Genomic DNA, 14,392 nt, shown 5'->3' on the forward strand with positions numbered 1-14,392 from the left:
AATAGAATAGTGGAGAGATACAGTAATTATGATTACTACTTTATTTGTAAACAATCTGCCTCTCTCAGAAATATAGAAGAGTCCCTTTCTTTTCTTCCTTTAACAAAGGAAGAAAGCTTCTCAAGAAAGTTTGAAATACACACACACACACACACACACACACACACAATGTCTATACAATACATGTATATACATATAGACATACACCACACACATAATATACATATATGCATATATTTATATATGTGTAAATTTATTCTTAAACATCTTCTTAAATGCCAAGGTAACTTTACATTTGTAATTTTATTAGATCAACTCAATATATGTTGCTACTGCTACTGGTTTTAAATGTTCCCAAACAACCTCTCTAAATATTCAATAAACTACAGATGGCTTTTTAAAATAACCCTAACCAACCAAATTATTCAAACATAGCTATGTATATTATTTGTACTGTGTACTAAAGGAATAAAAAAGATTTTGATTAAATTTAAGAAAAATAAAGTTCAAACTTCTGCATGAGAAGAAGGACGGTCTAATTATAGACTATTTCTTCTTGGTATGGCTTCAAAAATGGGGAAAATCATACAAAATACAAGGTTCTTTTAAGATACATATTTTACTAGATATGAAATGTAGAGGTTGGTATAGTAAATATCCATGGTAGGCAGTCTATAGAATTCTATAGAGTACTAGAAAATATTTAAAAGTAGAAACTTACTGTAAACTTAGTAAAGGCCTGACCATAAATTGTGAGATAAGCAAGCATAATGAGAGAGAAAGCCTCACCACGCAGAGTCGCCCCACCCTGGCGTAAATCGTGTGGGCATTGTCTTCTGCCTCCAGTGCCTTTTCAGTAAAAAAGAAATAGACTTTATTGTCATCTCTGTCTTCATTGTCAGGAATCATGTACGAACCTACAAATTTTGGTTCTATAGGAACAAAATGTAGGAGAGAAAGTGAAACAGATATTATAGCAAAATGCTAACAAGTTATTCCAATAAATTATGTATCATCTGAATCCTTCAGTTTAACTTTCATTATTTCATAAAAGAAATATTTTTATTGAATTTTTTTTACCAAACTTTAAACACGATGAAGAGATCTCTACTTTATTTGCATATTAACAGCCATTTTAGAAATATTACAAGAATATTTAATTGGAAAATAAAAGAATCCGGGAGAGAAGAACAATTTCAAACAACATGCAATGCGAACTTAAAATGCATTCAGGAACAGATTGTGAGCACGGTGAAGACAATCTATAAACTTCCTCCCATTGTAGGTAAAAATGAAATCTAAGTATAAGTAACATATTAAATAAATAAAGTCACAATAAATAAATCTATTATTATTTATTTTTAATTCAAAAATTGTCTACCAGTAGAGCACACAGATCATTTTAATTTCAAAGTAGAAAATTTATATTACATTTTTGAGACTGTAGTCCAAGAAATTTGAATAAATGATCTTTGATATGGTATGTAAAATATGTAAAAGGTATCATCAGTAATGACTATGCATTTTAAAGCTTAATAAAAATGTGGAAAGTGATTAAAATGCTCACCATAAAACAATATTCTAGCACCTACATATACCTGTGTGCCAAAATAGAAAACTTACTTCTTACAAAGAATTCTGTATCAATGAATGTCTAGTGACTCTCCTAGAGTTTTGTCTCTAAAGTGCAATGCAATCCTATTAAAACAAGCAAAGTAGGGCAAACAATTCATCGAAAATTATAACAATTGATAAAAGTAGACAAAAAAGCTTATTGGATATGGACTTTTCACTTTTCATACATTTGTTTTATTTTCCTTATTTAAATACTGATTTCTAAGCATTGCTCAAAAGGCATACTAATTTTATAATTAAGTCAATCAATTTTGATAGAAAATTATATACACATATCATATACAACATTTTAGTTAAAGAATATTGCTAGTAAAGCATCCTGAAATTTGCAAAGGAATTGTATTTGTATTCTCATTATTATCAAAATGGCAACATTTTCCATAGGTTTTAAAGTTGGTTTCAATCCTAATTCACATTCTCTTCTCCTCATCCTTACCGTTCAATAGACGCTCGTCGTCATGCTCAGTGCGGATATGGGACAGTCGTCCCATGCTGCGGAAGATCGAAGCATCTCTGATCCAGTAGTCACTGTAGAGTCCAGTAAACAATTCAGTACCTACATGGGAGCATCAGTAAAAGAGAAGTCAGTATTTGTTTCCGGATTTGAAGACAAGGTATAAGTCACAATTATATTAAACACATCCATATCTATAATATGTATTTTATGATATTAATACTATAGTTGTTAGGCGCATGGATGGTACAGTAAGACTCCCAGGATTTGAGTCCAGAGTCTGTCACTTACTAAGTGTGAACTTGGGCAAGTTGTTAAGTTCCCTGTGCCTCAGTTTCCTCATTTACAAATGAGAAAAGGAATTGCATTCAGTAAGGTAGTTAAGAGTAAAGCACTTGGAAGAATAGCTGGTAAATATTAAGACCTATATGAGGTTTTGGTAAATACCCTGGCTTCATTTATTTTCCTAGACTTCTTTTAACCTTCATATCATCAGGGTTTTATCATTATTATTGTTATTGTGATGATTACAGGTTTTATATGTCAGTCAGCTGATTGAAATTGTTCTTGTAACAAGATATTCCTATCATTAATATGATTTTAGTGTGGGAACAACAAAGTCTAACAAAGGTGATATAATCCAATCAGTTATCATTCAATTTGTAAATTTGTGGCTCAGTCAGATAGGAAGAATATAAAAAGCACTCAGAATTTAATCAGTCAACATGATTGAATGAAGTTAGCTGCAACGTGTGGTGGCAGTCACAGACTTAAAATCAGACTGAGAAATTACACAATGTATGCAGGGTCTCAGGAAATAACCATCGGTCTTTTGAGTCAGAAAAAAGACATTAAAATAAGTTAAAGGAAAGTATAACTTGAACCCCAGAACCATCAAGAGCTCTGAAGCAGAGGAACTTAGAATCTTTTCCCAAAATTCACTTTTTTTTGTTTGTTTATAGGAGAGCTTTATTTGAAGAAATATTACAACATATAAAAACTACATAAAGTCTTAATTTCCACTCATACAGTGGTAGATTTGATATAATGCATAATAAAAAACTTTTAAAATCCAGAATGCACAAAGTACTGCACAATTTGATCACTAAATCATTAGTTGGTAAGCGAACCTCACACAACAGCTTCATGTCAGCCAAGGCCACAAACACCATGTACCACACATGTGAACGGACAGATCGACGTGTTAAAAATACGACATCAGTGCACGTTGGGGATTCCTGGTGCCAGAAACATGGGTGACGGGAGGGCAGAACTAGTCCTTAGCAGCTTCCTCCTCCTTTATTTTAGCTGAGGCACTCTCTCGGGCTTTGGCCAACACACAGAGCTCGATCTCCAAGCCTTTGGCCAACACACAGAGCTCGATCTCCAGGCCGCTGGCTTTGGCCAGTGGGGGCGGCACGGCATCGCCCACCTGCCGGTGCTTGTTCAGGATGTTGCCAAAGAGCCGGTAGGTGTCGAGAAGCCCTGGGAGCGGGCACACTCCCGCACACTCACCGCACGGTGTTGCTCGGGGTGGAGCACGTGGCCCTGCTTGCCCACGGGCTCGGGGCTGGTGACGGTCGTGCCGAAGAAGCCGCCCCACTCGAGCCTTCCGTAGAGGGCAGCCCAGGGGTTGTGCGGTTCCCAGTGTGGGGCAGGCACCAGGGGATGAGGGTGTTGAACTGCCTAGCTGCAGGGTCGCGGGCTTTGCCGGCTTCCACACAGGAGCAGACCCCACGGAGGGCCCGGAGCTGCTGCGACCGTTCTTCCTGCCGTGGTGGGTGTACCGCAGCTTCCGGGCCATTGTGCCGTCCGAGAGCCGCACTTCGATGTTGGGGGGCCAAGGGGATGTGCCGCACGCGGGCGGCCACCAATGCACTCAGGTCCTTACAGATGTGGTCCCTGAGGATGGGCTGGTACTGTGTGCCCCGGATGAGGAAGCTTATTTTCAATTTGCATTAATTTTTTTAAGGTAAAGATGATTGCATTTGTTATACCAAATTTAGAATAATAAGATATAAATTAAACTCAAAGATTAAAAAAATAAGCTTTGGAAGTACTACTGTAATAGTCTTTTTTATTTTCAAAAGATTAATTCTAATTAGTTTTTCTCTGTTCACAAAATCCTCTGTGCATGCTTAAAACACTCTATCAGATACGAATAAATACAATCTATGGTTTCCAAAAAAGAATTCATTTTAAACTACGTATTCTATATGAGAAAGGGAGGAAAAAGTAAATATGGCAGAGTGCTAACAATTGTGAATCGAGGCAAATGGTATACAGGTGTTAATTTTACTTTTCTTTCAACTTTTCTTTGTATTTGAAAATTTTTCAGATAACAGAGTTTTTAAAAAGATATATTTGTTGAGCTCATCTGGTACATTCAACTTACGCTAAGTGAAATGTATGATGTAAGGAAAATAACAAGACTAAAAAATAATTATTTAAATCTGGACTTAACAACATATAATTTGGCAGAGAAAAGTTATGTCAGAACTCTTACTTAAGCATATCATGTTATCTGATAATAGAAAGGGAAAACACTAACATAATTTATATCAAAGTCAGTTAATTAGTGCTGTCTTCCCTAGAAATTTTATGTCTATGTTTGAAGAAGTACTATTTTGAGACCAAATGGACTCAATGGTTAGGAAAATGACCTGTTACCTGGAATTCAGTCTGAACTATTTGAACATGGATAAAAGAGAGTCATTAAAAGGACTTTGGAATCATCAAGTCTATGGCATAAATAACCAAGTTGACCCTTAAAAAAATTAATTGACTATTAACACATGAGTGTGGATTTCTCTGAACTATCTTTGTTTTTAATTATTATAATTGAATTATGTTCCCCAAACCAAATATAAAGGCCATTTTCTTAAATGGTTGTAAATATAATTTATTTTGCTAATGTGGGCCGTGCTGAATCTTTAATGTATAATTGGTATAAAGATTAGATTTCTTTAAAAGCATGAGTTTTCTATTCCTTAAGTTTTTAATATTTGATTTTTATTTCTTAAAGTGTTTTAGACTTTGATAACTGAAAATATTGTTATGGGAAAATAATATTTTTATTAGTACACATCAATTTTAATGTATTTATTCTGATTTGGAACATGGTTTCAAAATTACGTTTTAACCAATGCCACAAAATTAACAAACAAGTATTCATTGGAGCCGCTAGATGGCAGCACTATGATACTAGATAATACCATATCCAGGAAGAATTATCTGCAAAGAGAAAAAATAAGATATTCCCAATTTTACCCAATTTCCCATTTTGCAGTCAGGACAAAGATAATTGTGAGCAATTCCCATAACACAATATGAACTGTTTGACAAATTTCAAAGACACTATAGAGGTGCTAAAAACTATAAGCAACGTAAATAGAAACAAATATGTTTCTGTTGGAAATGTTAGATTTTCCTCAGAAGGGAGAGATTTTCCTTTCATATCCCCATATCAAAGTAAATTTTTAAAAAATTCATAGTAATAGATAATAATTATGTTTGACAAAATACTTTCATAGGAAAATTAGAAAAGAATGACAACATATTAGTGAAAAACAATAATAATAATAATAAAGCTTTAGGTAAAATAATGCCTAATAGTAATTAAATAGCTTGCCAGATTACCACTGCAGAGCTATTTCTACTCTTCTTTTTCCTCTATATAGAGACTATTGTTGAGTGTGACAAGAAGCTAAACTCGCTCATTTCCATAGACATGGAAAACTAAATCCTTGGGTGGTTTGGCAGTTATCATTGAAACCCTAAAACATATTTTAGTCTTCTTATAAAATGTTTTTCTATTTTAATACATGAAAATATGATTTATCTAGATGTTATTTTTGCATCCTGTAAAACGATCAATGTATTGATTCACAAATTTTCTGATACCAAATAGTTAAATAAATGTAATTAGAGACTATGTATTTACTATAAATTGTATTAAAAATTATAATAATAATCCCCAGTATTTTTGCCCCCAAGAATTTTAGCCCAAAGGACATTATATTGTGATTAAAAGACTGTGTCAACACTAAATTGCTTATGTGAAAGAAAATAAGACAATCATTTGACTTTTAGAAAAAAACAAATTCTTTATAGTAATTCTAAAACATGTAATTAACATACTTTTCCATATAACTCCTTTTTTACAACGTAAACCCTACTTGAAGTTTTAATTAAATGCATTGCATTGCCTTAATATTTTATGGAATGTATCAAGGGTTTCATTCATGGACTATATATTATCTGAGTTTTTATTAACTGTGTTGGATTTTAATTGTATAACAAGAAAAATTCACAGTAGTGTTTCATGACCTTCTTTTCTTGTTAAGTTTTACTCAAGCATTTCTTCTGTTTATATTATAAATGTATGTTGTGCAAATCTAAATAATGTGAAACATATTTGCCTCATGGAACAGCATATGGCTAAAGACTGATTTAGCTACCTTACTTTATAACTGAACTTTTTAATTTTATTAGAAAATTATTCTACTGTGGATGGATGGTCTTGCTGAATCACTATGACATGCATAGCTACAGAGAGAAAATGTAGCTGGGTCCAGTGGCGCACGCCTGTAATGCCAGCACTTTGGGAGGCTGAGGCAGGAGGATCAATGAGGTCAAGAGATCAAGATCATTCCAGCCAACATGGTGAAACCCTGTCTCTACTAAAAATATAAAAGTTAGCTGGGCATATTGGCGTGTGCCTGTAGTCCTAGCTACTCGGGAGGCTGACACAGAACAATCACTTGAACCTGGGAGGCAAAGGTTGCAGTGAGCCGAGATCGCTCCATTGCACTCCAACCTGGCGACAGAGGGAGACTCCATCTAAAAAAAAAAAAAAAAAAAAAAATGCACTTGGGAGGATGAGGATGGTTGAAAATGAATGACTCACATATTTCAACATTGCAGTTCACACTCGCATTCTGCTTAGGATGCTTAAAGACACCAGGAAGAATGTGTGATTTTATCAGGCCTTTAGCTGTTGTTTCGGCTTTTGGTTTGTTTTGGTTTGGGCAGATGATTAGCACCAGCTATCAATGTTAAGAAGGTGGTTTTGAGGCATGAAGGAAAAAGAAAACCATCTTTTGAATCTGTTCATTTGTATGTGCCAGGACCCATGGCTGTACTCTTGAGTTTTCTTGGTAGCAAACCAATGATATTGATACCATCATGGTTAAACCAGATTCTCAAAGGAGAGAATATAAGCAGGGAATTGAAGAGTGGGGCTTTTTTCTTCTTCTTTTACCTCTTTTGATTTTCTTTTCATTGTGAAGGAACCATAAGCAAAGTATTCAGATAGCTCCTTAGAGACTAGCAGTCATGGCCAGAAGCTACAGTAAGCATGTGGATAATGGGCATTCTGCCAAGTGTGAGAGCGTGAGCAGAAGCCTTGGATAAGAAATTATAGATATTCTTTAGGGACAGGAAAGTGGTAAGGGAATAACCTGAGGTTTCTATATAGTTAGGGTGAATTCAAAAACCCAGGCAGTACATTTACTTATGTTTGTAGAACTTACCATTATAAAGACATATATTCTAACTTCATTTAGAATTTTTTCATTGATTTTTCTAATAAATGATCTTACTTTGTGCCAGATATATTCCCTGAATGTAATTATTGTTAACTAAAAATAAACAATTATTTATTTAAAATGCTTTATTATTAAGAATTTGAAACAATAACTTAAATTTTCTCTGCATGCATTCAAATCCCTTTCATTCAATTGACTTGACCTTTGATTTACAAAATTAATAATGAGGATATATATTCACAAAGGTATTGTTATGGATAAAAGTTCAGTCAGGAAGAGGATTTCAGTGGTTGTAAACTTTGTAATTTTTTTGTGCTGAAAAAAGTAATAGGAAAAAAGTGTAGAAAATCATGTACAATAAAATGTCTTATTAGTAATTATTTGCTGAAATAAAATTTAGTGAACATTTACTCTGAAAGCCATCCCTAAAAATACCCCAACAACAAAGTTAATACTTTCAAAGTAAAGCCTCAAAAGGTACATGACAAATCAGGGTGTTTGTTTGTCCCAAACACTAGCAACACGTGCCCTATCATACCTTAGACACTTCAGGCATGGTAAGATTATACCTGGAACTGGTAATACAAGTGTGGGTCAGAACAAAATTTTTTTTAAAAAATGGCAATAGAATTTAAAGGAGAAACTATGGTAGATTGTAATGTTACTGAAGATACTATCCACTTAATTAGAATATTGCAGTATTCTATGAGACATAATTGATAAAAAGAGTCAGCAAAAATATCTTCTTCTTGTCCAAAATGACATATGACATAAAGAACACTATTTCCTGGATTTTTATCTGGCCAATCACCGAACTTAACAATTTAGTAGCAAGATAATTACTAACTATATTTGGATGATTTGAAAGCCATGGATAAGCAATGCAGCAATTCATTTTACCGAAAAATTTATTGTTTCAACAAGCTGCTTTTAAAATTAAGTTATAATGCCTTGTCTTCTTCAGACAGTTACTTAAAACCACTTCAAATACAGTAGGACCAATCACAGTGCAGGAAAACTTGGCTAAAATGCAGAAATATTGCACCTGAGGTACGAGTTGATATGCTACCAAAATTGATTGTGTTACTACAAAGAGCCATTGGAAGCTCAAGTCCACTTAATATTATGATTTCATTTCGATTAGTTTCTGAACATATACAACATAGTGCAGTAAAAATCTTGCTTTTACTCCTTAAATCCTTTGTCACATAGGATTATTACAAGCTATCAAAGTTTCACTTCTAAATTACATTAGAAATTCAATTAAAATGTGCTTTATAACTTGTCTTCTATCAAATAAGCTTCAATATTTATTCTATTTTTTATTAACTCCTTCTCCATATGCTCTTAAGTCAACTGAATTTAAGTTAACTGAATTAAAATTGCATCTGAAACTAGGGAGTCACATAGAAAATTCTCTCATTTGCAAGCACCTTTTTTTTGAGGTCAAGTAGCTTTATGAGTATGCTACCAGTTTCAGTGTTTTATCATTAAATTTGTCTTCATGTGAACAAACATTAAACATTGTGCGACATAAAATTAACCGTGAAACTGACAAGCAGCAATAGTCTAACAATAGTCATCTTTTGCTGGGGTCTTGTCTTGACCCATCAGCAGAGAACACGTGTGGTCACAAAATGCCACATTAATGCATTCTTTCTCAGTCAGAATAAGCTGTACCAAGCTTGCCAAATTCCAACTCAGGTAGCTCCATTTTTCCAGCCTACATTCCTGCTGCTTTTTCAATTGAGTGAATTATTTTTACTTCCCCTCTTTTAAAGAGTTTCTGGCTCACATAGGTTATCAGGTTTCCATCCAGCGGCTGCTGCATTTCCACAGTGAGTGAATGATCTCTCCAAGGTACTTTGGGATGAAAGTGAATGGATAAATGTGAAGAATTATATTTTTATTTCTTCTCTTTGGAGGGATTATTCTATAACTTTTGTGTTTAACTTGGAGGACTCTTTTGATTTTATTTCTCTTCTGAATAAGCGAAACAGCCACCCAGATGGCAAGCACTTCAGATTTCAGCATAGTGTAATTTGATTTGGAAGTTCAATGAAACTCACTTGGAAATGTCCCTCCAGTAATATTTCTCCTCTTAAAAATTCCACTTCTAAATTCTTGACTTCATGCAGAAACAAGCTCTAGGGAGTCTGAGTAGTGAGTGGCAAGGTGGTCATAGAAATTATTTTTAACTATTTAAATGAAATGTTAAAAAATAATTTTTCTTCTAATATTCTCAGGATTTCACTATAGAAGCAGTATATACTGTGTAATTTTTACTTTCCAATTCCCTTCATATGATTCTTATGAAAACAACATACCAAAATTAATTTTGTATTTGTTTAGGAACCTCAGTGAGTATTACATTTAGTATTTACAGAAGACCCAGTCTTTGCAAGAGGCTACATGGCACAAGAAAGAAAAGAAAGTCTCTGTTTTTCAAACATATTAAAATATTTATGAAAAAAAAATGACTAACAACTTTAGAAAAAGATGTACAAGCCTCTCAGATATATACATTTTAATTTATATTCTTTCAATCGCATTGGAGTTTCCAGCATTTATGGATCTGGCATCCCCCAAAAGTGTTATTTCTAAGGTTGTGACTTCTACTAAGCCTAACTTGACTTAGGCAACCATATTCCCATATCTAAAATCTTCCTTTTTTTAATACTCTGTTTACACACACACACACACACACACACACACACACACACAATTGGTAGGGAAACTCAAAATAATATTTTTCTTTAATATTTATTTTTTAAATATTGTACCTATTTATTCAAGCCACTGAAGAACTTAATTACTATATAATTCTCATATTATACCCTTGTCAAATTAAGAAGCTAAAGTAAGTCAAACTTTTCCCATTACTTAGAGTTAACATGAGGTGTTTGCTATATAAATACATATGTTTTTAAAAGCTTTATTTTTTTATACCTGATAACCAGATGTGGGATAGGGGAGTGTAAGGAGTAGAGTGCAAGAACCGTCAAAATAAACTGTCTTGAATAAGTTCAGGGAACACAGATTCTAAAGAACACACAGCAGCAGCTATATCAACCCTAAATCAATTATAACGGTTCAATCATCAGGGGAGGGTTTTGAGTTTTAATGGTTTATTTAGAATATGAAGTCTGTACATCTTATTTTGTACTATCTCATTTTCTACAAAGAAGATGACCTAATATTAGCATATAACTCTAAACATGACAAATGTAACAATAGAACCTTGCACATCTGCACTAAACATGCATCAGAACTTCTCAACACTGAGGAAAAAAATCATGACCATCAGTACCTATGTTAGGTGTTGGGGATTGCTCTTTTCATTTCATGCGTAGGAACTCATTCATCAGTCTTTACTGTCACAGTGCTGAAACAGTTTGCCAAGTTTGCAATTTTTAACCCCAAGCAGTAGGAAAATATTACTTAGTTGTGTCTTAAGTGAGATTGTTGGTACTTTGTCTAATTAAATTGAACTGAATTGAACTCCAGATCCAACTTTATCAACTCATGGCATTATTTCAACATGTACATTTAGTGATAGTTTGAGCAGGTCAATCTCTAGTTTACACTCTAGATTAACAGAAATTTACATAAATAAATTTCTTAAAAGAGACGACTTTCTGCCAAATTCTACTAATAACAGAGAAATGTACCATAAAGAATATTAAAATTCTCTGAGGTCGCAAAGTAATTGAAACATGAAGAATTAACATATATATAAAAATAGTTTCATTTTGGCAAAATTTTTATAAAGCCTTCAAATAATTGCATTTTTCAGCATCAAATGACACCAAATACATGAGATATTAAATGACAATTTTTCTGAGTGAGAAACATATACTTTATAGCATCTGCACTTATTTTAGAGTCAAATTGCTCAAGTTAACATGGCTTGAAATTTAATATCTTTGCTTTGAGCACCAGAAAATAGATACGACAAGGCGAGTATATAAAGAAATGCTGAAAGAATGTAACTGAAGTTGAAAAGTATGTTTTAAAATTATTATGACTATCACCTGATGTCAGTGGCAACGATAATTACCAATTAAAGTGGAGACGAAGGAGGAGCTGGAGTCATAAGGACATTTGCCTCTTCCTCTCTCAGATATGGTTGATTCCAGGTGAAACAGAGGATCCTTCAAAGAAAACCAGAAAAGTCATTATGAACATGCCACCTCTAATAATCATTTAATTACTGTAAAATATTTATTAACAAATGCCAGATTATGCACACTATATCAATTTTAATATAAGGTTTCTCACAGATAAGATAATGAAATTCAGTATTTTCATGAAAAACTACTTATTGGTCTATTTCTTCTTTTTCTTTTTTTTTTTTCTTTTTGAAATGAAGTCTCCCTCTGTCACTAAGCTAAAATAATACAGTGACTCAATCTCGTCTCCCGAGTTCAAGCGATTCTCCTGCCTCAGCCCCCCAAGGAGCTGGGATTATAGCCATGCACCACCATACCCAGCTAATTTTTGTATTTTTAGTAGAGACGGGTTTTACCATGTTGGCCAGGATGGTCTTGATCTCAACCTTGTGATCCGTCTGCCTCAGCCTCTAAAAGTGCTGGGATTACAGGCATGAGTCACAGGCCTGGCCTATTGGCTTCTATTTCAAGCACATAACCATAGAACTTATCTCTTAATGGTTCCAGGTTTCAAAATTCTTATTAAAGGTGGTTTTGTATAACTAAATTCCATTAAGTGTACTATAAGTGGTTTGGGTAAAAAAAGTAGTTTAGAAAAGTGAAAATAAAAATTAACATTGAAAAATTTGTAGAAAAACCTAATTTGCAATAGAACATCATGATGTTGCCCAATTTGGCAGCTGTGTACAACCTGCTCATCTGTGAACCACGAACCTATAAACAATCTTAAAGTCCTGAGTAACCTCTGAGAGTTGAGGGCACTTCTCTCAAACTTGATCTTAACTATGCTAGTCACCTGATTTACCCATATTATCTGTTCTTTGTCTTGCCATTCTTATTTAGCACTATTTTCTCTTTCTCTCTATGATACCCTAAAATCACATCCTGATCTTGCCATTTCCAAACCTCTTCAGTAAATGCTGTGTTCATCCAACCACTATTACCATCCAGTCTTATCCCTGGATTTAAAACATAGCCTATAGAACAAATGCGGCCTCTTGACCCAGAGGTATGGCTAAACTTATATCTTAAGCCAAAAATGTTTTGCCTATGTAGATTCTATACACCAATTTGAAGAAAGCATGAATGACAGCAAATAGAAAAACATTTTGTGTTTACTTCCTGCAGATGGCAGTTTGCAATGACATGAGAATAAGTTTGTCCAAATGAGAAAAAATTATAGCTCTGCCCAGCTAATACTTTTGCTGAAGAAGTTACATCAAATTTTGCAAAACAGACCCACAGCATTACCTGGAGGAGGAAACAACCAAGTATATGAATACAATACTTGTTTGCCCCTTTATAAAATATAGATAGATCAGGGATATACACACTATGTTTGTTCTGCTATAGTCAAACATAAAGGTCATGGAAAGCTGACAGATACTGGGCTGCTTTCAAAAATCAACATTTTCTATAGCTTAATTCAACTTTTGATCTCTAATGACTGATGAGGTCATTTTACCTAATGGATATAATTAGACACCTCATATACTAAAATTGAAATGGCAAGAACAATACATGTACATTGCTTACTTATTCAAATAATTTTAATACATTTGTTTAAACTGTAAAATGGGTGAAGCAAATAGAAAATGAAAACTGAATGAACTTTTAGATCAAGAGAATCCCAGAGTCTGTAAAACTGCAGGCATAGATGAATAAGATGCACTCACTATTTCTTAGAAAAGTTACAGGTTTTCATAAGTAGAAATTATAATATAGGTTCCTGAGGCTATATTTAACTAAATTTCAGCATGTGACTGTGGTACTAAATATCTGACATACCAGTGTGTTCAACTTTCAAAAAAAGTTGATTGAGTCAACAAGAAACTATATACACCAAGAAACCTGCAATGCTAACATTTTGAAAACAATTGAATAACTCCAGGAATCATCCTGAAATTTTTAGTTACGTAGGAGACACAGATCTGGGCAATACGTAAATCTACCTTTGTCTGTGAAAGGATATACTCTCTTATAAAAATCCTAAGTTTGACACTGAGAATACTTGAGCTTTGAATATTGAATATGCATGCATTCTCAGAAATGTATGTCTCAGATAAAAACTCAAATGTACCTTGACTAAACCCTCCCTTCTTACTTTTCTCCAGAAGACTTCAAATACCTATCTCACATTTATTTGATTAATGGCTAAAACTAAGTCAAAAGTAATCATTTTAAAATAATAAACAAGCAGGTTAATTAAACTCTTCTGGTTTGCTTTCTGCATCACTATGAGGCATGTACATTTTCAATACCTTAAAGGATAGACATAGCTATCATTTTGATTTTTAAAATAGGGTACAGTGTATATATACTGCTGCTGCTAGGGCGATGGGTGCACCCAAATCTCACAAATCGCCACTAAAGAACTTACTCATGTAACCAAATACCACCTGTACCCCAATAACCTGTGGAAAAATAAAAATATAAAAAATAAAATGCATGTTTTCTGCAGATTATACTTTATTAGCCCATTAATGCTTTTTTAAAAAATGTAAGCTATTGGAACATCCCTACAGCAGAAAAGTACCATTCTGTTTATATAGAAAGAGAAGAAAGGTCCAAATCTACTGGGG

At 33.7% G+C, this 14,392-nt stretch overlaps 1 protein-coding gene across 1 annotated transcript in view; it reads right to left on the reverse strand.

The window, feature by feature from the left end:
* The window catches only part of SEMA3E (semaphorin 3E), a 279,658-nt gene that overhangs the window by 41,408 nt on the left and 223,858 nt on the right, over window positions 1-14,392 (reverse strand). Inside the window, exons 5-7 of the mRNA XM_012466175.3 lie at window positions 11,699-11,792; window positions 2,072-2,191; window positions 790-932 (exon numbers count right to left, since the gene is read on the reverse strand). Coding sequence (XP_012321598.2) covers window positions 790-932; window positions 2,072-2,191; window positions 11,699-11,792 — 357 coding nt within the window. The remainder of the gene's footprint in view (window positions 1-789; window positions 933-2,071; window positions 2,192-11,698; window positions 11,793-14,392) is intronic.

This window comes from Aotus nancymaae, unplaced genomic scaffold (genome assembly GCF_030222135.1).
Source record: "Aotus nancymaae isolate 86718 unplaced genomic scaffold, 86718_ANA_hifiasm-v0.15.2.pri h1tg000002l, whole genome shotgun sequence".
Lineage (NCBI taxonomy): Eukaryota > Metazoa > Chordata > Mammalia > Primates > Aotidae > Aotus > Aotus nancymaae.